Source organism: Citrus clementina, unplaced genomic scaffold, assembly GCF_000493195.1.
Source record: "Citrus clementina cultivar Clemenules unplaced genomic scaffold, Citrus_clementina_v1.0 scaffold_1, whole genome shotgun sequence".
In the NCBI taxonomy this organism is placed as follows: Eukaryota; Viridiplantae; Streptophyta; class Magnoliopsida; order Sapindales; family Rutaceae; genus Citrus; species Citrus x clementina.
This window is the reverse complement of record NW_006263303.1, coordinates 21,860,737-21,881,557: the sequence shown is the minus strand read 5'-3', so window position 1 is coordinate 21,881,557 and position 20,821 is coordinate 21,860,737. Positions and strand designations below refer to the sequence as shown.

At 36.7% G+C, this 20,821-nt stretch overlaps 5 protein-coding genes, 2 non-coding genes and 1 pseudogene across 7 annotated transcripts; 4 read left to right on the top strand and 4 right to left on the bottom strand.

The window, feature by feature from the left end:
- Positions 1–205: 205 nt before the first annotated feature.
- On the top strand, positions 206–2,127 carry LOC18054451 (annotated as a pseudogene).
- A 96-nt stretch (positions 2,128–2,223) lies between these two features.
- On the bottom strand, positions 2,224–7,032 carry LOC18054450. The gene is made up of 7 exons (XM_006452220.2): positions 6,510–7,032; positions 5,479–5,619; positions 4,999–5,364; positions 4,356–4,601; positions 3,828–3,920; positions 3,167–3,367; positions 2,224–2,767 (listed from the first exon to the last, which is right to left on the bottom strand). The coding sequence occupies exons 1-7, from the start codon at positions 6,636–6,638 to the stop codon at positions 2,552–2,554; spliced, it is 1,392 nt and encodes a 463-aa protein (XP_006452283.1). The 5' UTR covers positions 6,639–7,032; the 3' UTR covers positions 2,224–2,551.
- A 1,017-nt stretch (positions 7,033–8,049) lies between these two features.
- Positions 8,050–9,468, top strand: LOC18054448 (fatty acid desaturase 4, chloroplastic). Its single transcript, XM_006452218.2, has one exon. It carries the CDS (start codon positions 8,169–8,171, stop codon positions 9,087–9,089), a length of 921 nt encoding a protein of 306 aa, XP_006452281.1. The 5' UTR covers positions 8,050–8,168; the 3' UTR covers positions 9,090–9,468.
- A 209-nt stretch (positions 9,469–9,677) lies between these two features.
- Positions 9,678–12,136, bottom strand: LOC18054447 (vacuolar protein sorting-associated protein 22 homolog 1). Its single transcript, XM_006452217.2, has 7 exons — positions 11,949–12,136; positions 11,744–11,854; positions 11,339–11,474; positions 10,425–10,579; positions 10,210–10,317; positions 9,974–10,063; positions 9,678–9,884 (listed from the first exon to the last, which is right to left on the bottom strand). The coding sequence occupies exons 1-7, from the start codon at positions 11,997–11,999 to the stop codon at positions 9,783–9,785; spliced, it is 753 nt and encodes a 250-aa protein (XP_006452280.1). The 5' UTR covers positions 12,000–12,136; the 3' UTR covers positions 9,678–9,782.
- A 26-nt stretch (positions 12,137–12,162) lies between these two features.
- TRNAM-CAU lies at positions 12,163–12,234 on the top strand. The gene has a single exon. It is a non-coding gene; the product is annotated as a tRNA-Met (tRNA).
- A 209-nt stretch (positions 12,235–12,443) lies between these two features.
- Positions 12,444–15,699, bottom strand: LOC18054446 (probable folate-biopterin transporter 4). Its single transcript, XM_006452215.2, has 7 exons — positions 15,458–15,699; positions 14,974–15,101; positions 14,338–14,559; positions 13,680–14,144; positions 13,318–13,515; positions 13,083–13,220; positions 12,444–12,892 (listed from the first exon to the last, which is right to left on the bottom strand). The coding sequence occupies exons 1-7, from the start codon at positions 15,524–15,526 to the stop codon at positions 12,631–12,633; spliced, it is 1,482 nt and encodes a 493-aa protein (XP_006452278.1). The 5' UTR covers positions 15,527–15,699; the 3' UTR covers positions 12,444–12,630.
- A 1,315-nt stretch (positions 15,700–17,014) lies between these two features.
- Positions 17,015–19,339, bottom strand: LOC18054445. Its single transcript, XM_006452214.2, has 2 exons — positions 19,137–19,339; positions 17,015–17,418 (listed from the first exon to the last, which is right to left on the bottom strand). Exons 1-2 carry the CDS (start codon positions 19,300–19,302, stop codon positions 17,135–17,137), a joined length of 450 nt encoding a protein of 149 aa, XP_006452277.2. The 5' UTR covers positions 19,303–19,339; the 3' UTR covers positions 17,015–17,134.
- Positions 19,340–20,261: 922 nt separating this feature from the next.
- On the top strand, positions 20,262–20,335 carry LOC112096000. Its single transcript, XR_002904160.1, has one exon. It is a non-coding gene; the product is annotated as a small nucleolar RNA R21 (small nucleolar RNA).
- The last annotated feature ends 486 nt before the right edge of the window (positions 20,336–20,821 follow it).

Genomic DNA, 20,821 nt, shown 5'->3' with positions numbered 1-20,821 from the left:
TATCAGCCATATAATAAACAAATGATTCTATTACATGTGTGCATTTATTTTGAAAAACCATCATAAATGTGGTGGTTATATTAAATTTAACTACACATGTCATGTATCCATCAATTAATTGTAATATATCAGAGATATTCTATAATTTCTCAGCGGAAAGAGTCTGCAATATGTTACAAATAATTGGTAGTCTGCTGGCGGAACACATTTTCAAAAACCTTTCAAAGGCATCTCGAATCTAAAAGGGAGGAGAATCCCAACTGAGATAAAAGCAAAAGGGACTGAAGTAATTATATCTGAATTATTGATTCTAGACTTCTAGATAGCCTGTCATCTGTTGAATGACCATCTATTAAGCCTCTCGCGCTTAATAGTTAATCTTTCCCCATCTCTTACACCTACAGAACATGATTGCCTTGTTGATCATCTTCCTTCTGGTCTTTCCTATTTTCCTTCTCCTGACCAGGAGAAGATCGTCAGCAAAAGGGCTCCCTCCAGGTTCACTAGGAATACCCATAATAGGCCAGAGCCTCGCCTTTCTCCACGCCATTCGATCCAACACTGCAGAACAATGGCTAGAGCTAAGAGCAAGAAAGTACGACCCCATATCAAAGCTAAACCTCTTCGGAAAACCAACAATATTCATTCATGGGCAGGCTGCAAACAAGCTGGTCTTCAGTAGTGACAGCAATAGTATAAGTAACCAACAAACACAGGCAATCACACTGATTTTGGGTGATCGGAGCTTGCTTAACCTAACCGGACAAGATCACAGGCGTGTTAGAGATGCACTTTTGTCGTTCTTGAAACCAGAATCGCTGAAGAAGTATGTGGGGAAGATTGATGGAGAAATCAGGCAGCACATTGAGTTTCACCGGCAAGGGAAGGAACAGGTCACGGTAATGTTGGTGGCTTTATGCTTCCCAAAAGTTTGTTTTCCGCAGGAAATGAAGCACTGAAATTGTTCTAATCACTAAGATAAACATCATATGAGCTAGACTTTTGTTGTTAATAGGTGTTGCCCCTGATGAAGACTCTCACATTCAACATAATATGTTCATTTCTATTCGGACTTGAGAGGGGAAAGCAAAGAGATCAATTTCTTGGAGGACTTCAAGACATGATAAAAGGAGCTTGGGCGGTCCCAGTTAACTTGCCGTTTAAAACGAGGAGAATGAAGTATTGATTTCCGATGATGAAATTGTGCACAATGTGATGCTTGTTATGGTTGCAGGGCATGACACTTCAGCTATCTTAATTACTTTCCTGATGCGTCTTTTTGCTAATGACCCTGCCGTTTACGCAGCTGTACTTCAGGGTATTTTACACTAAACTCACCTCTTTTAACCCTCCCTTAACCTTAAGATTCTATATTAAATGCTGATGTCATCTTATTGTAAATGATTCTAATCATTCTTCTTTGGAGACTTAGGTCCAAGGCGAGCAAAGGTTAACAAATTGTTCTGCAGCTTAACCATTAGATCATTCAGTGCATAGCTAAAGAGAAAAATGTGATAAAAGTAAAACAACGGATGCTTGTTTGTTTGATTTTTCAGAACAGGAAGAGATAGCAAAAGGCAAGCAGAGGGGTGAGTTCCTAACATGGGAAGATCTTGCCAAGATGTTTCCTCCAATCTTTGGTGGCTTCAGGAAAGCTTTGAAAGATATCGAGTATGGGAGATACGTTATTCCTGAAGGATGGCAAGTAAGTGAAAACCTTGAACCTTCATTTTTCTCTGCAATTTTATCATCTTTGCCATTGCTTCTAATTATACCTTCAACTGATACTCTGCTGATTCCTGTTTAGATTTTCTGGGTTGCGAGCGTGACTCACATGGATGATACCATATTCCCAGAACCATCAAAGTTTGATCCCAGCATATTTGAGAATCAAGCATCAATCCCACCCTACTGCTACGTTCCATTTGGAGCAGGACCTCGGATATGTCCAGGATATGAGTTTGCCAGGATCGAAACCCTTGTTGCGATTCATTATATAATTACTCATTTCAAATGGAAGCTACTTTGTTCAGACAATTTTTTCAGCAGAAATCCAACGTCTTTCCCATCTAAAGGGCTGCCCGTCCAAATTACGCCAAAGAAGATACTGTGAGATTCTAGCTACTAAGATAGAACCGAGCTTATGTGATTGGAGGTAGACCACGGTCGCGTGGCTAGTTTATATTTCACTCAATAAAGATGGAGGATAGACTATTTAAGATCAATGCCGAAGGTTGTTCTAATGTATTGTTCTGTGATAACAACACTGGTTCATCGTTTCCGTTCTCATTTCAACATAAAACTCTATTTCTAAAGAGAATGGCAAATAATTTTGGTACATTCACCTACTATTATTTACATTATACAACAATTTGATAGGTGACGGGGGTTGAATTCTACAGTCTAATCACCATATTTACATCCGGCATCAGCCAATTTTTCCTTTAGCAGATCCCAAACCATTGTACCTCACAAAACATGAAAACATCACAAAACCCTGGTACGGAAACTAGGGTGATTTCAGAGATTCCAGTAGAAGAATTGGTGCTGTTCAGCAGTTAGCTGTCCTGGAGTATTTCGGGGGCATAGATGGACACCTTTCATTCATGTGGGGATATGGGTCCAAGACATTATAACCAGGTAACTCCATTCGATACTTTCCCCGGATCTGGCAGTAAGGAAGCTTCACAGTGTCTGCATCATTGCACCACTTAGGTAGGCGGCTTGAATTGTTCTCAAAAAACCTGAGTGAGTAGGCATCTTTAATCTGCATTTTCAACAAAAAATGGATTAGCCAAAATTATCCACAATATCACAATATGAATAGATTTGTACCTTTACAGTATTTGTTCATTTTCAATTTCTTTAATGCATGTTAAACAGAAATCATCCATCTCACTTGGAATGTTTTCTTAGCCGAAGACAATGCTTTAATTAAAAAATTCTGACCATTTAAGTTGTGGATTATACATTTACATTCTCTATTAGGCAAACAATTCAACATCTCCACTCTTGCTTTAGGTGGAATGGGTGGGTACATAGATCCTAGGTGTATTATTGTGATAGAAATATATAAATAATATTGTAATCTGACAAAGTAGCCCGAAAATGCAATGCAGAGACTTCATTAAATGAAGCAGAGATGAATTACTCTTGACAAACTCACCGTAAACTCAGTGACTTGAATAGAGCTACCAATTGGATCAAATAATCCTGCCTCCTTGTACATTTCAAGAACAAAGGCAACACATGATGTCGACTTCCCATCACTGTAAATCCAATCATCCTGCTCAGGAATTGTGAGCAGTTCATCAAACGGTGTTCCACGCCTTTCAGTTTCTACTAATATATCAGGAAGATCAAGACCCTGCGTCAAACAAAACTACATTAGCTACTCAATAGTATTGATAACAAATTATATATCTATAATGATTTTGCTTACTTAACATTATTTCCAATGACAAAAACACTATAATAGTCCAAAGATTCTCTAGGCTATAGCTTTCTAATTGTAATACCAGAGCCAGGTGGATAACATTAAGCCATATCGTCCACGATTGTCTCATGAGGTATACTTGGTGCGACTCATGAACGGCCAGGTGATAAATTTTTCATAAGGTCAGATGAAACACTTCAGTCCCCAGATTCAAACAGAGGAAAGCATATGATCAATGCAGATACTATTTCATCAATCAGATACAAGGATCACAAACTGAATAGCATTGTTTTCAATCTTCTACGCAAGGAAACACCATGATAACCATATTCAATAAACTATACCTCGAGAAGAATTAAATGAAAAATGGTGAAACATATCTTTATAGTACCTCCGTTCCAAGTCGCTTGTTTAAGGCTTCATTCCACATGTTAGCAGCATATGCAGGCTGTATGTGGTTCCACATTGTCATACCAGAAGCAACCTGGAAGGACCAGAAAGGTATCAATCAGAACCTAAAACCTTAGCAACCTTCTTCACTGCATCAAAAACAACTGAACTCACGCAGGGAACACACAGCAAAACCAAAGTTATAGGCACCATCATACTGGTCAAGTGCAACATTTAGAAATTCAGGGTGTAAAAAACGGGGTTGCATGGTGCATTTTTCTAATTTTATACCAATCAAGTATTTCATAGCATCAAAATTTGGGTAGTACTAAATACTACCCAAATTTTGAAGAAAGAAACAAAAGGCTCTAGCTTGACCAATTTTGGAGCACCACCCAGGAAAGAAAAATCAAAAGCTAAATTTTTTTGAAAAAAACAATTGAAATAAAAAGATTTGCAATAATATCACAACAACAATATTGTGGAAAACTTAGGGAAAATTATAGATAGCTCCAGAGATAATAACTACCAGATGAGCATCCAAAGGGGGTGGATAGTTGCCACTTCTGGTGTCTATCCAGCTAAATATCATGTTATGATATCCGTATGGTTTTCCATCCATGCTTAATGCATACTCCCAAGCAGCAGTCTCATTAAATTTAGCTCGCATATCTGGGTGCAAAGGAAGCAATGCAATATGGGGGTTGGAATCATCCTTGTTCACCTCAAAATCCCACCACTCATCCCATGGTAATATAGCAATAATATCTTGTCCCTGCCAAGCCAAAAAGTAAAACAACAAATAAATTGAAACAGACAAATTGAAGCACAATTTCTGCCTTAATAAGCTCCTCTGATTTACTTGCACAGAACAACAATGCCAATCATGGTTTACTTGCACAGAACTACAGAACTGGCCCTGTGCTAGATTAATAAGCTCCTCTGATTTCAAATAATCCCAAAACATCTAGTACACTAAAACTTTCTAAAAACAATACTTAAATCCTACTTATACTTTAGAATAGGCTGTCCAAGACTGAAATAATAGTTTCCGATGACAAGAAAATAAGAAAAAGATTTGCTATATTTGTTGTCTGCTAAAAAATTAATAGAAATCTCTGGACTATCAGCTCCATACTATCACAACAAGTTAGCAAGTCAGTGAGCTTCACCTCATCATTTTCATGTCCTGATTCACCAACCCATAGCTTCCCCTCAGAATCCCTTAAGCAAACAGCAGTATGACCAGCATAAGCTCCCGTCACCCACTTCTCCAATGTCTCAAAACCACCCCAACGTCCACGGATTTTTGATACTGCCAGGAAATCTCCAGAATGAATTTCTTCAACAGTGACATTAGTAAACCAGGGCTCAGGACGTTGTTCGAAGGAAGCTCCCATGTGCTTCTTGAGAAACCCGATATTGGAGTTCTCACCCCATCCAGTATTAGTAAATAGAGGAAATACATCCCACAGTGCTTCAAGGGTTCCTAGCATCCCAGCTTGCATGAGGAAAATGGAAACTCCCTTGTTTTTGACCTGAAAAAATAAAAATAAAAATAAACATAAAAAATACAAACAGAAAATAATGTATGCTTCGATAGCATCTAATACCTAAGGTAAGTCCTGAAATTAAGGAAAGTGGCTACTTACATATTCATACTCAAGTTTCCCTTCCCACTCATTGAATTCCAATGTATGCTCCCGGGACAAAAAATAATAATCCCACGTCACGCGGTATGGAGTTGCAAAAACATAAAGATCCATGCATGTCCAACTATGAGCATCACTAACCTGGATATGAACGGAAAGAACTCTTTTACAAACTTCAGAGTACCAAAAATTGTAACAACCAATTGTCCAGCTCATCACATAGGAAACTGTAGTAGTAAAATTATTGAACTTCCATATAGCATAAATATGAGAAAAGAAGTTTGATAGTAGCTTTAAACATACACCCCTTAAAGATGATGCCTATGTCTTGATATTATGAATCGATCATGACAGGAACCATCAGTACGACATAAATCAAAATTCTCAAGAAAAATTGCTAGTCACAAGCAAAAATTCACGTATTTGATTTTGTTTAGGAAGGAAAAGAAGTATCCACATTTTCCTTAACAGGGCAAAATATCTGTTCAAACATCATCTAACCTATCGCAATCCCTTCAAAAATCCTTCAATACTAGCTCCAGAAGTCACCATCTACAAAGCTACCCAACAGTCCTAAACTTCCTCAATAAAGAAACAGCTCAAATTCAAAAATGAAATTAACTTTTCAATACCCAATGTTCCGGACTTCCGTTAGACCAGACAGAATCGTCAGAAAACCACCCACAACTACACAGTTTTTAAATAAAAAATGATCATTAACCCAAAAATTGAACTAAACCAAATCCCACTCTCCCAAATATCCTCAAAATAATCAGATAACTACAGAAAGAACAAATTTTTAAAAGTAAAATAAAAAACCCACATGCCAAATTTCCAAGAAATGAACCTCAAAATTCAAATTTTCATCCTTAGAACAAAATATGAATGGCAAAACAGCTCAAGTTAAGCAATAAACTTCAAAAGAACACAAAAGAAAAAAGGAAACTAAAAGGCACTCAGCAACGAAGAAGTTCTCAAATAAGCATAAAAGCAATTATATGAAAAAGATGTTTAATAATTAAAAAAAGGACCTTGATATGAAGGGTGCCACCACCAAACTCGCTCCCAGACTTGTTATGGAACTCCATCCAAGCTTGGTTCTGGTAAAAACAGGCGCCTTTCCATTCCACGGTGCCGGTTTGGTCCGAGGCAGAGCCCATGAATGCCGGAAGCAAGTCTGCTGCGCCGTTGAGAGCGTTCAAAATTGGCCATGACACCTGCCGAGGCAACACAGGCAGAATGTCCCGAGGGTGAAATGGGTATTTCAGTGCATTCGATGGGCTCGTTAGTAATAGTGTGCAGATTAAGAGTAGTAGCGTTAGAGAATTAGAAAGCGAAGTAATGACGATGACGCTGGAAGCATAATTGAGATTGAATTTTTGAAGGTGGGAGAAACAAACTGATCACTCCAGTTTCGTAATCTTTCTTCTTTTGTCTTGCTTAATTATTGGACTCATTGACATTAACTTTTTCTTTCGATTTGTTTTATGTCAAAGAGCGGGGAAGAAATGAAAAAAAGGGAAAAAACGTCGTCGTTCTAGGATGATTCAATTCCCATGTACTCCACAGCCACTTTTTCCGCCCTGCATTCTCTATTTAGAACTCTTTGAATGAATGATTAACATTAATTACATATTAAAATGAAGGTTAAGGATTCCCTGTTACTGTTAGTCTTTTTTCTCTCTTAATTTCTCTGTTAAAATAAATTTTAAATTTTAATATTAACAAGTAAATTAATTTTTTTAGCTAAGTAAGTAACTTTTGAAAGGATGATCCCAAGGTCTCTTCCTAGCTAAGTAACTTTTGAAAGGTTGATCCCAAGGTCTCTTCCTAGTATCTTTTCTTATCACATATTGGTATTGATTTGTGGCCCGGAAACAAAACCTTTTTCTTTTTTTTCCAATTTTTTTCTCCAATAAAACACGATTGATCAATCATCATATTATGTGGCAGATTTTAAATGGCATGGATTGCTTGCTGGCACCCAAAGGGATAATGCTTCAGGACTTGAATATTCCAATGCCCCCACGATTCTTGCTTACAAAAATGCGTCAAAATCACCCGAATATCACTAGAATTTTCACATGCTCATGCACTCCAGACAAGACAAACAAGAGAAGGAAATTTAATTTTGTCACAATCTTCTAAGCTCTACCATGCGGCTTTATCCTTGCTCCTCAACCATCATCCAACCACAATCTTCGATCTATTTGATTTTTCATCCACAATTCCTCCAAAAAAAAAAAAAAACCATCCAAGGGCTCAAATGGCTGCCACATAATCAAAGATATAACAAAAGTGAATAGTCTTGAAAAAGCTTTATTTAAGTTGTTATGTGATGGTGGTTGGAATTTTTATGGTTGTGTGTTTTGTTATTTGTGAAGGGAAATTTGTCGTTATTTAGGTAGAAAAATTGACATAATGCCACCAAAAGTTTTAAGAAATTTGAAACGCAAGCTCACCACAACAAGGGCAAAATGCCACATATGTGTAGGCACTAGCGATTTCTATCACCCCACGCACTTTCTCTGCACACCACAATATTTTCTCCGTATTTTTCACTCCATCCACAAAACCCATTTCTGTTTTCAGCCACTCTTTCATTTTCTAAACATTTATTTATATATACATTCTATCAATGCAATTTCATATTGGTTTCTCTCCGAGAGTAGAGACACCCTTCAACTTCAATGGCTGTCCTTTCCCATCAACATTACCCATTGAAGTCCTTATTACACCCAGTTCCCACATGCCAACATCAGCACCGGAGCCACAGCGTCCGTGTGACAACATGTTCTGCCACTAGTAGCACCAATCTCAAGCCCGGGTCCAACCCTAACCAACTAGTGATTGAACCAAGGCTAGCTCTTTCATCAACCACTAGTACCACTACTGCTGCTAAAAGTTCTCCTCCTTTGCTTAATGACCCAGCTTTGCAATCAACATGGGCGCATCGAGCCTGGGTGGCAACTGGGTGCAGTACTGTGCTCGTTTCACTAGCCAAATCCATAGCGGCGGCAGCCAGTTCCCATATTTGGCTCGAGCCCATGTTGGCAGGCTACATTGGTTACGTTTTAGCTGACCTGGGATCCGGTGTTTATCACTGGGGAATTGATAACTATGGTGATGAGTCAACACCAATTTTCGGGTCACAAATTGAAGCATTCCAGGGTCATCACAGATGGCCCCGGACAATCACCAGGCGTCAGTTTGCTAACAATTTACACGCATTGGCTCGTGTCATTGCGTTTACAGTGCTGCCTTTTGACCTCCTTTGTAATGATTCAACCATTCATGGGTTTGTTTGTATGTTAGCGGGCTGCATTATGTTTAGCCAGCAGTTTCATGCATGGGCTCATAGCACAAAGAGCAAGCTGCCGCCATTAGTAGTGGCGTTACAGGATGCTGGAGTGCTTGTGTCGCGGTCGCAACACGCTGCTCATCACAGGCCGCCTTATAACAACAATTATTGCATAGTGAGTGGTGTATGGAACGAGTTTCTGGATAAACAGAAGGTTTTTGAAGCATTGGAGATGATCTTGTTCTTTAAACTTGGTGTTCGACCTCGATCCTGGAGTGAACCTAGCTCTAAATGGATTGAAGAAGCTTGAGAGTCCAAGATCTAAACTTTTAGTCCACTGATTTTTTTTTTTTTAATTTTCTGATGGCACTATTATTTTTCCTTAAAAAATCTGCTCCATATTCATGTTCTATTTGATTGCTAGGTGGAGTAGGAAAACAATGTTAAACAAAAGTTTATAATACAATTCTTCTGGATACAGATTGTGGGGTGACCTAATTTTAGAACACCTTAAAAGGATCATTAAACAGGCAGAGCCGCAGAGCTTTCCTTAGAAAAGAATGCTATTCAAGGTGTCCATTAGGAAAAAAACTTGAACCAGCATGCGGTTCACAGTGAACAGCCTCCTTCTGCTCATTTTCAGAGATCCTTTTGTTCTTTATAAATAAATTCGAGTTGGTATTTAGCCACCGTCATGTCGTTTATTTTTCAATGATAGTGGGCAGTTTGTTTTCTTGTTCTTGACATTCAACAACAGTTATCCTCTCCAACACATCCATGAACAAAATCCCTTCGTTTTTTTCAGAGTTCTTTTTCTACAAGTTAAATAAGGAAATGACAAATTTCAAGCAAGAAATATCTAGAAACATTTTCAAAGACGAAATGAAAATATTTGAACCAACATATTCTATTTGCAAGCAAAGAACCTTTTACAATGCCAGAATTCCAAGTGCCGTAGGGGAAAGGATACAAAGAAGACATGTTACTGAATGAGAAAATATTGTTAAGAATCGGCCCCCAACGACGATGAAATGGAAGATACACAAGGGAACCAATACCGGCGTTTTCTATCTCTATGGCCATCATCTACCATTGCAAGACCTTCCTGCATTGACCAATATAGAATTTTTGAGCCCCAAGGATCTAACTATGATGAATTAATAATAATTTAGGCCAGCGGCAGCAACAGCTTACCTCTAATAAAATATCAAGGACATCAATAGCACGACCAGATGTCCAGGAAAGATGTCTCTCTACCTCGTCAACAGTTACAAAACCTTGAGCCTGATAGAACCAAAAGTGCAATGGCATCAGAATTTTTTTTTTTTTTCAATTTATAAGTATTTAAATAGCAGAAAGTTCATAGCAAAAACAAACAACCCGAAAGAAATATGAGGAAAAGGAAAACATTGATAGAGAATGGATGTAACCTGTGCCAACTCTAATATTTGATTATGGTCTTTGTTCAACTCAGTAGGAACAGAACGAACAAGCTTTTTCTTTCCAACAGAAATCACCTCATAACCATTACCCAGTACCTAAAAAAAATCAATAGACTTCATGTTAATAAAGCACCAGCATTCCTGTATCTGAAAACTTATTATTATCAAATGGCATATATCCAGAAAGGCCGTCACTGAAATACCTTCAGCTTGCTTATAGCACGCAAGCAATCATCCTCAGACACAGCTTCACGATTGCTTTTCCGTCGCTGACGAAGGAGATTGCACAGTTCCTGGAGGTTGATAAGACCTCCATTATGGGGTCTTGTTGCCAAGCAAATCTCAACAATTTGCACCCCTGTCTAGCCAAACTCTTTTTATTTCAGTGTTAACTTATAACATTATGAAAAACACTCTATAACATAGTGAATCTACGTCTATAAATAACTAGACAACAGTCAACAGATTAGTTTACAAGTCATAAATTAAGATTTCATGCCACATGTATACTTGTTGCAGCAATGTTGCAAAGTTTGTTCTTAAGAATTATAGTTGTAAATTCAAATCTGATATAGAGGCCTCTCTAAGTTTTGCCATCTGCGGTCCAGGAGTCAAAAGAGATCAAGTTAATATCCTAGTTGCAAAGCATGAATTAAGCCAAATGCAGGAAGTTAAAAGTATAAGTGCACTAATCCAACTCTTTCAGATATGCAAGAAGAACCGGCTTCAAATTATTATTTAGTATTATATAGAGGACAACACAAGCCTTTAGTATGAATGATCTCACAAATTCGCGTATTATGTGCATACAGAGAATCCTCCTCACCCTTACCTTGAACACAAAATCTCAACTAAAATATCAGCATTTACATGTAAAGAATTCTGGGATATTTATATCTTAGTGGGCAAATTTCATACAAAAAAGATTCATATTCTTCATTTATCTACAATGTGGCTAACTAAAGGTTAAATGTGCAAATGTTTCCCTTGCTGAGACTGTGTGTTTATAAATACATTTGAAATTCTTCTACCAACAATGAATACAACATGACACCTCAAACACAAATGAATTGACTCATGAGAGATGCAGCACAACTCACGCAGACGATACACTCACCAAGTTCATAATAAAAGTCACCGATCCCTAACAGCTCTGCCCAAAAGCCCTTATTTGATGCCAACGGATCCACTCCCACTTTAGCACACATCTCATGAAACTGAGATCTAAAAGTGGGGTTCTTGCGTATATCATTCTGCATCGACCCATTTCAACTCTCAGCTCAGTTTCATATTTTTCCAACAAAAAGAACAACATTTCAACCGAATTCAACAAGTTCTCATACAAACCATCCACTCGTTCAACAATTTCAATGTGTAAATAACTTAAACTTCACCATACAGTCATTAATTTAATCAAATTAAACACATATTCAGCAATTACGCAGATTCCCATATCAATTAACAAAATTTAGCCGAACCCATGAAATTTAAACACGAAAAAGAAAAAAGAAGAAAATTTGACCTTGTGCTTGCGGGCAAAGTCTTCAAGCTGAGAGCGAAAGGTGGCAAGCTGTTCTTTCATGAGATCGGTTCGTAATTTTGCTACATTTTCTCCCAGTAACCGATATTGATCCTGTATAATATATAAATTATGTAACACTCATTTTTTTTTTTAATTAACAATAATTGATATTGATTCTCTTGAAAGATGGGAAAAAAAAAAAAACCCTTGCAACAGCTGCACTCTGTAAACCGCCAATTCCGGGTCTTCTTCTCATTCTTCTGTGTTTTCTTCTTCTTTTTTTTTTAAAGAAATAATTCGTTTGTTTTTTGAGTTTCAGCAGTCTCAAGGATAAACACTTTCTGGTAAACCCGGATGCCGCAAATGAAATAAAGAGAATGCTTTGGATAAATAAAATATATTTGGGCTTGTAATCAACAATCAGAGTGGCGCAGCGGAAGCGTGGTGGGCCCATAACCCACAGGTCCCAGGATCGAAACCTGGCTCTGATATAAGAGTGGCTTCCGTGGTTGTTATTTTTTGTTTTTCTAAATTAGTGCTCAGTCTATATTGTGAAGTTTCACATCCATTCAATAACAACTTAACTTTGGAGTGTCTCTCAAAAAAAAAAAAAAAAAAAAAAAAAAGCTTTGGACTATTGGAGGGGATGAAAAAGAATGAGAAGATAAAAGTTAAATTTGTATTTCATATTAATCAGCTTCTTAAAACTGTTTATGTATACACATACATGCCAGAATCTATCTATGTAATTCAGAAGAAGCTATTACTGCGAATTTGTCAAAACTCGAAAGTGATTGCTAACAAAAATTCGAAAGGATATATTCCTATTTATCTCAGTTGCTAGGCAATTCTGTGTTGTACAAAAATAACCTCGAGCTGACTAGTGACTACGCTGGTACTCCTGTAGCTCCCTTTGGTATCAAAAATAGAAAGGCAATTGGAATGAAAGTGCAGAGGGCTTGAATAATAATGCCCAGGAGAAGGTTGTCAAAAGATCCTGAGGATATGCTCAAACTTGAGGCCAATCCGGCACCGAAAAATGATCCCACTGTGGATCCAAAGTTGCTGATGGACATGAAAAGGGCAAAGAGAGTTCCTTCGATTCCTGGTGGGCAAAGCTGTCCTGATAATATCAAGAATGGCATGAACCTGCAGTTACATCAGGAAACACAGTAAGAGCACAATTAGAAAAGTTCGATCATTCTGGTGCATAGAAGGATAGGAGGATGAAAGCATAAATGTAACTAAAATTTATGCATGAATCATTCGTCCAGATTACTCATCTTGAGCTTAAGGTGAGTTAACAAAGCAGAATACAAGCAGCCCTAAATGCACATACTTGAATTGGTTGACTGCATCAACGAGAGCAGATCCATATAGCACCATGGTCTTGTCGGATATCCCAACGGTGAGATTCATCCGAGACACTAGAACAATATCAAGGAAACTCAAGATTGACAAACCAACTTGAGTCAACCTGCATTTCTCTTGTGCGTCAGGGACAAGCAGGGTAAGCAATTTAAATGACAGAACAAATTTACCAAAGATATGTAACCAGAGCACTACTTGCTTACAATAAAATTCTTCGTAGCTTCAATCTCTTTAGGTAACCGTTGTAAGTATAGGTTCCAAGCATGAGGCCCACCCATCCAACAACACGAGCAGTTCCCAGAAAGGAGGCTTCCAAATTCAAGATCTCAGTTTGGTAGTAGAACATGACAGTTGATAGGTTTGGAACAGCCACGTGAGCTAAGAAAAACCAAGCCATTGGCCTATATTCAAGAGCAAGGAAAAATCAATTCTAGCCATAATCAGTATGATATACTAATCTGTAGAACAGCTACAGGCAAAACCTGTGGAAAGGGATGCTTCATTTGTGACCTTCAATTGCCAAAACATAGACTGACATCACATCATAAAAGCGTTTACTAATTACCTCAAAATCTCTGGCTGCCTAAATGCAGAATAAAGACTGTAAATGGCTGCTTTCAGAGAGTGGAACCACTGGATGACTAAGGGATTGCTTTTTTCAGGAATCTGGGATTTTCGAATCTTAAACACCCTCTTCTTCTGGTTCTTTTTATTCTTCTTTCTTTTTTTTGTGCTGATATTGTTTTTCTCTTCTGAAAAACCATCTTCATCATCCAGAATACTCTCGTTCCCATTCACCTGATGATAGCCATTTGAACTCGAAAACTCTTTCAAAACTTTAGTGCTCACTCGATTCTCCTTCACCAAGCCACACGATAATAGTTGTATGGCTGGTAATACAGTAAAAAGAAGAAAAATTCTATCTATCTCTATGTTTGTTAAAGCGTATCCTCCTAACAAACTCCCACATATGCCACCGAAAGCCATTGCCAACCAGGATAGAGATTGGAGGTCTCCAGCAAATGCGGCCCTGATCAAGTGCAGTGGTAAGGAACAATATAACTTCTCAATAACATAAACAAAACAACTAACTTCACCAAGAAATAAACAGCAAACATAAAAGAGCAGTTCAGTCAAGCAAAATAATCCACACACGAAACAGTAGACAAAAACAACATGTTGGGCAAGAGGAGTCAAATGTTGCTCGTCATCAGTTGACATACCGCTCAGATTTTGCTGCCTCGGCAATCATTGCATCAACTACGACATCTGCCATGGCTGAGCCCAGATTTTGTGCTGTCAACAACACTATTAGATGCCATGTAGAACTCCTAAAGAATGCGTTTAGCCCTAGAATTAGCCATGGCACCAGGGAGAGCACAGTTGAAATCACTAGGTATGGAATCCGTTTTCTTCCTTTAATTGGAATACAATCGGACAAAATCCTGCACATAAAATAGCAAATAAATCCAAATGAAGAGTACAAAAAACACAACTACCTCGGCACAGTGGGCACCACATACGACAATGCATCAGGTAATAGTGTCAACTAAATTTATATTATCACGTGCTACTAAACAAAATTGTATGTGAGAATCTGCTCTCTCTCTCTCTCTCTCTCTCTCTCTATATATATATATATATATATAAATATTTACTGAACATAAGAACCTTCTTATAAATCCTAGTTATATCTTACATAGCATTTTCATAGACTCTATGAGAAACCAAATTGTATGTATATACATAATTTTTTTTCATAGTTAATGATAATTCAATTTTATTCAAAATTACAATTTTTTTTTTCTAAAATGATTAATTCCAAAGGCCAGTCGATAAAATTGCTAAGAAATTCATACCCGTATAAAGGTTTTATGCTCCATGGGAAAAATGCTACCGCGGCCACAAATTGAGAAGCTGAAGGGGACAACTTAAGCTTGTCTTTCAACTGATAGGAAACCGCCGTCCACACAAATGATCTGAAACCCTGCATTGACATAAACCATGACAGGAGAGAAAAAAAAAAAAAAAAAACTAATTAGTCTCATTGAGATGAAAAATAAAACAAACAAACCAGAAGTATCACAAACACCAGCAGCTAGATTTTCAATTTTCAAATCAATCAATTCATCACATAAAACACCCAAAAATCACCAATATCATACAAATAACCCAGATACCAAAATCAACAAGCTCACCGACCAAAATATCCCACCAGGGCCGGATATTAAAAAATATTCAAAAAATAAAATAAAGTAAACCCCCATTGATCAAAACCATAAACCCGAAAGATTTAATTCATCAAGATCGAACTTTTTGCAAGAGAGATTGTCGAAATGAAACCTGGGTGAAGTAAATCAGGCAAATTAGCCAAAGAAATGAAACGCCAAATGCATTTTTCAACTGTTTCATCTTTCTTTTTCAACGATTTGACTTCGGAAGCGCTCTCTCTTTCCCTGTGTTTTGCTTGTCTTAAGGAATTTCAAATCTTTGTTTCATCCTCATTCTAAATCTCTGTTCTGTTAATCTGTCTCCCTTTTTTCCCTCCTACATTATAACGTCACACTTTTGTGTCTGTCCCGTCATCTGTTTGGCAACTTTCGAATTGCGGTTGATTTTTATGGACGTTTACACCCCTGATGGGCGGAGGCTTGAAGATTGACCAGGCTCTGTTCGTAGGGGTGAGTTAGTCATTTAAGCTGGATTCGGTACTTGCATGAACACGTCCAATGCCCCTATGAATACTCGCCATATCAGCATATCGGCCCACATGAAATGACAGTAACCAAGGGCTTTGGTCGTAGCCACGTGTATTGTCTGATTTAGTCTCCATCAGGAGTGGTGTCTCCACTCGCCGCCACCTTTATTAACAGATCCAACGGTTCTCCATAATTAATCAAAATTAAGTTAAATTTTAAGAAAACTATCATTAGACCATTTTTTTTTTTATCTTATATTCATCCAATCACTATAAAATTTTATAATTAATTACGTTTTTATTTTATAATAATTAAGATAAAAGAGTCTAAAAGTAATATATATTTTTTTTACATATTAATAATTCAGTAAAACACAACTCTTTTAATTGAGACTCAACAAAAAATAAATCTAATTACTTATACTTTGTATTGCAAAATTATAAATCAATTAGAGAAGACATATATTCATTCTTATATATCATTGCATTAATGCATTTACAATAAATAAAAATAAAAATATGGTGTTTAAAGAATAAATGTAATTAGTTATACTTTGTACTGCAAAATTCATACAGCACCTAGTAGCTTAATCTTCTCCATCCTTAGTAATCAATCATCAGTCATTTTATTTATCAGATTTACAAGTTATTGTCTCTATGCCACCACCTCACCATTTCGAATGGAAATGATGGGATATCCTATTGACAAAGGTCGGATTATAATAAATGGACGATCAGCAAATTTTGTAGTCGTGATTGCAACTTTCACAGAACAAAAGAGAAATAACATCGTTGATACTCGATTCCATTGTCCGTCCTTGCTTAAAGTTCTTTGAATGATTTTATTATTTGCAGATGTTGAATAATTTTTTTTTTTTTTTGGATAGAAAATAAATTTTGATTTTAACACCCAAGATTAATAATCTACTTGTACTCAAAACAAACCTCCAAATTGATTCTGGAAATTCAAATCAGTGAAAAGAATCCACATCATGCGTGTACCTATTTATCAATCTTTACCAGTAACATACCTCAAACTGAGAAAACTGCTCCGGTCTGAAATTAACCTTCAAGTTCCATTTATTTTTCAACTGTAGCAAGTATGACGATTCTAAAAGAACTTTGATTTCTTGTATTACTTTTGCGGAAATGTAAATACTTATGACAGTGACAATGAGGTGCTCACTAGTAATACCACGGCGAACATGAATACATGGTTAAACATGACGAAACATTCTTTCTGTATTACCTTATACTTAGAACAAGCATAAATTTTGATATCTTATACATATTAGCATGTACACACCAACACTCTGAATTTTTTAAATGCAGTAGGTTGGCACACTAGCATGACGATAGACAAAAGGTTTCACGGTGTGAAAATAACCTGATGGATGATTGTAAGTGAACTTGACCCCAGCACTGCCTTCTCCTAGATGGCTGCAGTGATCATGGAAACTGCTGATAGGCCGTGCCAGACAAGCATCCCAGCGATCACTCTCAGGCATTGTCTCTGCTACTGTGTACATTCCCTTAGCATTTGTAAATGCTTGATAGTTTAAGACTTCCCCAGATTTTGTTATGCAAAGAACAGCAACCTCAGCACCTATTTGACCAGAGGAACATGCATCAACAACAAAATTTTATTGAAGCTCCATAAATTTCAATCCCCATCCCTATAGATGACCGAAGATTATAAAAATCCACAACTTTATAATGTTAAATGGTCCATCCTACCTTCTTCTCTTTGGTACTTGGGAGGGCAGAATCTAGCCTAAAGGGTGGATCTTAGTGAACAGAACTTCAGTTATAACAAAAGGGTTAATTCGATTATTAAGTGTCATTTTAAGTTAAGACAAATAAAATAGAATTATAAATTTTGCAGGGTTTCCAATTTCTTCCCAAGGGTTTATACTTGATTTACAATATGTGCAACTTTGCAATGACAAGCACAACCAGAGGACGAGATAAAATGAATCCGTGGAATATTGTCTTTTACTTGCACAATACTTAAAAGTCATTTAGAGTTTCCAGAGATATCACTAGAGACACGCACCAACAATAAGGTAAGGGCAGGAAAAAAAATCAATTTTGTTCTCAAAATTTACAGGACACTATTCGCAGCTAAATTAAGTATGTTAACATTGTTTAGTCCTTGTACTACAAAATCCTCTCTTTTTTTCAATAATACCCAAAAATTTGTGTACTTATTTAAAATCTAAAATAAATAAGGCAGAGAAGCTAGAATTTTGACTTCCCAACAACTAAGGAAAAGAATGGTAGCAAAGAAGTCTCATCATAATAAGATGGTTTAATACACCTTAGCAGTCTCCCTATGCGCCTTGAAGAATTTAAGACACCTAAGTTTAAGAGTGCTGGCATGATGACTATCACAGTCACACGAGAGAAACTCCACGAGTAGATGACAAGCATCGCCAATCTCTAGATCAGTCTAAACTTTCAACAAAACCAATTATGAAAACTGAGCTAAAACATTCATTGTAAAATAGCACTCAAGTGAAGTAACTATACTGAACCAGCAAATAAACACAACACTGGAAGGATAACATATGACTATATTTGATGTCAATTTTTAGCACCCGAGTCTTAGCAATTAAAGAATGCATTATATGTTACAATTGCATTCAGCTGATTTATGCGCTCTCATTTCCTAGAATATTTGTCTATGAGAGAAAAATGCCTAACATCATAAATTACAACTGCTAGCTACCGGATAAGCATTTGTTTTCTTGAATCCAGAGGAAACCAATTTTGGCAGATAATAGGAGTCTCTTACAGGATAAACCAATAAAGGCGTATTTAGAATTCCTTCCAAGCAGAATTGGTATGAGAGACAGAAGCAAACTAGCAAGAAAGAAGAAATCATAACATATAAACAACACCAACCAATGTGTTCAGCATCTTGTTTTCCCACAAGTTTAAGCAGCAATCAAATCAATTCTTAGCAAACCCAATAACTTCAGATCCCCATTTTGCAAATTATAGACAGCCATTACAGTGTATAAAATTCAGAGAAACAGAATAATAGCAAATTTGAGTACAATTTCATCATTCTCCAACTCATTATCCCAATGCATTGAAATATAAATATTGCCTGATTACAATCTTTGATAAGCTCAAAGCAAATTAACACCCACTAACTACTCAAAAGGCAGAAGCTTTATCACAATCTGTAAATTAAAGTCAGCAACCCATTAAATATCACAAGCCAGAGTCAACATAGAGCAGAAAAACATAACCAAACAGCAAAAAATACAGCCAAAAAAACAAAATTTACCAAATAAAAGAGAGAGAGATAGTGACCTTCAAGAACATGGTCTTCAGGTCCAATGGAGGAATCACCACAGACATCACAGACAACTCTTCCGTGAATCTCACCAGTCCAAGCTTCAACATTTGATGCAAAAAATATTATTGTTAACAGAAAACCAAAGAAACCCATCACCAATTTTTTCTTCTGTGATTCCATAATTATTGATTTTTTGAAGAAACCCTTGCTCGAAATCTTCAACATTCAGCTACTTCAAAATTCAGCTACACAACAAAAAAGTGTAAAATCAGTCCAACTGGGTCCACAATTTCTTTAAATTACTGAAAAGTCCCTATACTTGTTTTATATCCAAGAATGGGTTTAGTTTAATTATGTTATATCACAAGGACTACAAATGCAAAATTACCTTTTTATTCTATCCATGATAAATCCAAACAAAAAGCCGGCATCAAGTCATCCACTGTATTAGCTGTTCTTCTCTTTTGTAGGAAGTCGGAGATGAAGAGGAGAAACTAACTCTTAAATCCATTGTCTGATAAAATTTCTTTTTTTCATCACCAATCTGAATTTTTTTTTTTGTTATCTCATTTTCCATGTTGCGGGTTGATTGAGTTTTATTTGCTGTTCAGTTGTGTTTATGACTTTTATCTGCTTTTTGGTTTGCATTTTCTGTTGCTAAAGAATTTGACTTTTTAAGTCCCTATGAAGAATGATTTTGAAATTAAAAGTAGTGGTGAGCAATGTGCTTAACGTTTCAATGTTTTGTGAACATAGATAGCCTCTTTGTGATCTGCTGATATTTGGCTGGTTAGATTCATTGCATCCCGATGATGAGTAGTAAGCAAATTAAAAGTATTGGACTGATTGTTGGTTACTGATGAAATATTAATCCCAAAGGATGGGCTTCTTTAGTTTCGATTGTGTTTGAAACTTATCAACTCATATATCAGTTGTTTTTTCAGAATCCTTGAATTAATTTTGTGTGGACATATGTGTCTTTCTCTGTTGAAACTTGGCTGTTGCTTCTATCTTTCTATGGAAGTTTGTTTTGCTTTTTCATGGGAAGATTTATAAGTTTAAAAGCACTGAATTATTGTACCATAAATCTGTACTGAGTGTAGTGTTCTTTGTAAGCTATATATGTATCATAGTTTCCACATCCCTATGATGAATGCTATGCAATCTAAAAGTAGTGGCCTGATCTTTGATGATTCAGTGATTCTGAGGGATGTGAATCTTTTTTCCAACTATAAATGAATGCAATGCTTTGTTTTGTTTTGTTGCAATATTATCAAGTCATGACCATGTTATATTTGTTTGGATTGTGGTGGCTGATGGGATGTGATAGATTATCAAGATGGATATAGAAGTTGGAAGCACAGCCAAATATGGCTCTGAAGCTGGAGAATATGTTGCAAAGGGTTGATAATTCATCTTCTCAATACACTGCCGACATTTTCATTGCATGTGTGGCAACTACCACAAACCAGTTTGGTTTTCCTGAAGCCTTGTGAGCATTTCATTTCAAGTCAATGATGTCATACAGGTTGCTAGGTTGTTAGTTCGAAATGCTGGGACCAAGTTCATTCCTCTAAGAAATGACCCTGTACTAGTTTATATCCCCAAACCATTCAGAAATAAATGTTTAAACCTTTGTTGCTTAGTTTGATGCATTTGATGTTAATTGATATTTCTTTTCCCCGCCAGTTTATTCTTG

Bases quoted from the DNA above. Each gene is read 5' to 3' on its own strand.
- LOC18054450 (XM_006452220.2), bottom strand. From the start codon at position 6,638: ATGGGCTCTGCCTCGGACCAAACCGGCACCGTGGAATGGAAAGGCGCC. The intron at 5,620-6,509 runs GTCCTTTTTTTA...GTTCATATCCAG, and splicing joins GTGGCACCCTTCATATCAAG to GTTAGTGATGCTCATAGTTG. The intron at 5,365-5,478 runs GTAAGTAGCCAC...TTATTTTTTCAG, and splicing joins GGAAACTTGAGTATGAATAT to GTCAAAAACAAGGGAGTTTC.
- LOC18054448 (XM_006452218.2), top strand. From the start codon at position 8,169: ATGGCTGTCCTTTCCCATCAACATTACCCATTGAAGTCCTTATTACAC.
- LOC18054447 (XM_006452217.2), bottom strand. From the start codon at position 11,999: ATGAGAAGAAGACCCGGAATTGGCGGTTTACAGAGTGCAGCTGTTGCA. The intron at 10,064-10,209 runs GTTACATCCATT...TGGTTCTATCAG, and splicing joins AAATATTAGAGTTGGCACAG to GCTCAAGGTTTTGTAACTGT. The intron at 9,885-9,973 runs GTAAGCTGTTGC...TGGTCAATGCAG, and splicing joins TCCTTGATATTTTATTAGAG to GAAGGTCTTGCAATGGTAGA.
- LOC18054446 (XM_006452215.2), bottom strand. From the start codon at position 15,526: ATGAAACAGTTGAAAAATGCATTTGGCGTTTCATTTCTTTGGCTAATT. The intron at 14,560-14,973 runs GTATGAATTTCT...TTTTATGTGCAG, and splicing joins AGCATAAAACCTTTATACGG to GATTTTGTCCGATTGTATTC. The intron at 13,221-13,317 runs GTAAGCAAGTAG...AGAGAAATGCAG, and splicing joins AAGCTACGAAGAATTTTATT to GTTGACTCAAGTTGGTTTGT.
- LOC18054445 (XM_006452214.2), bottom strand. From the start codon at position 19,302: ATGGAATCACAGAAGAAAAAATTGGTGATGGGTTTCTTTGGTTTTCTG. The intron at 17,419-19,136 runs GTCACTATCTCT...CTGGTCAAATAG, and splicing joins TGAAGACCATGTTCTTGAAG to GTGCTGAGGTTGCTGTTCTT.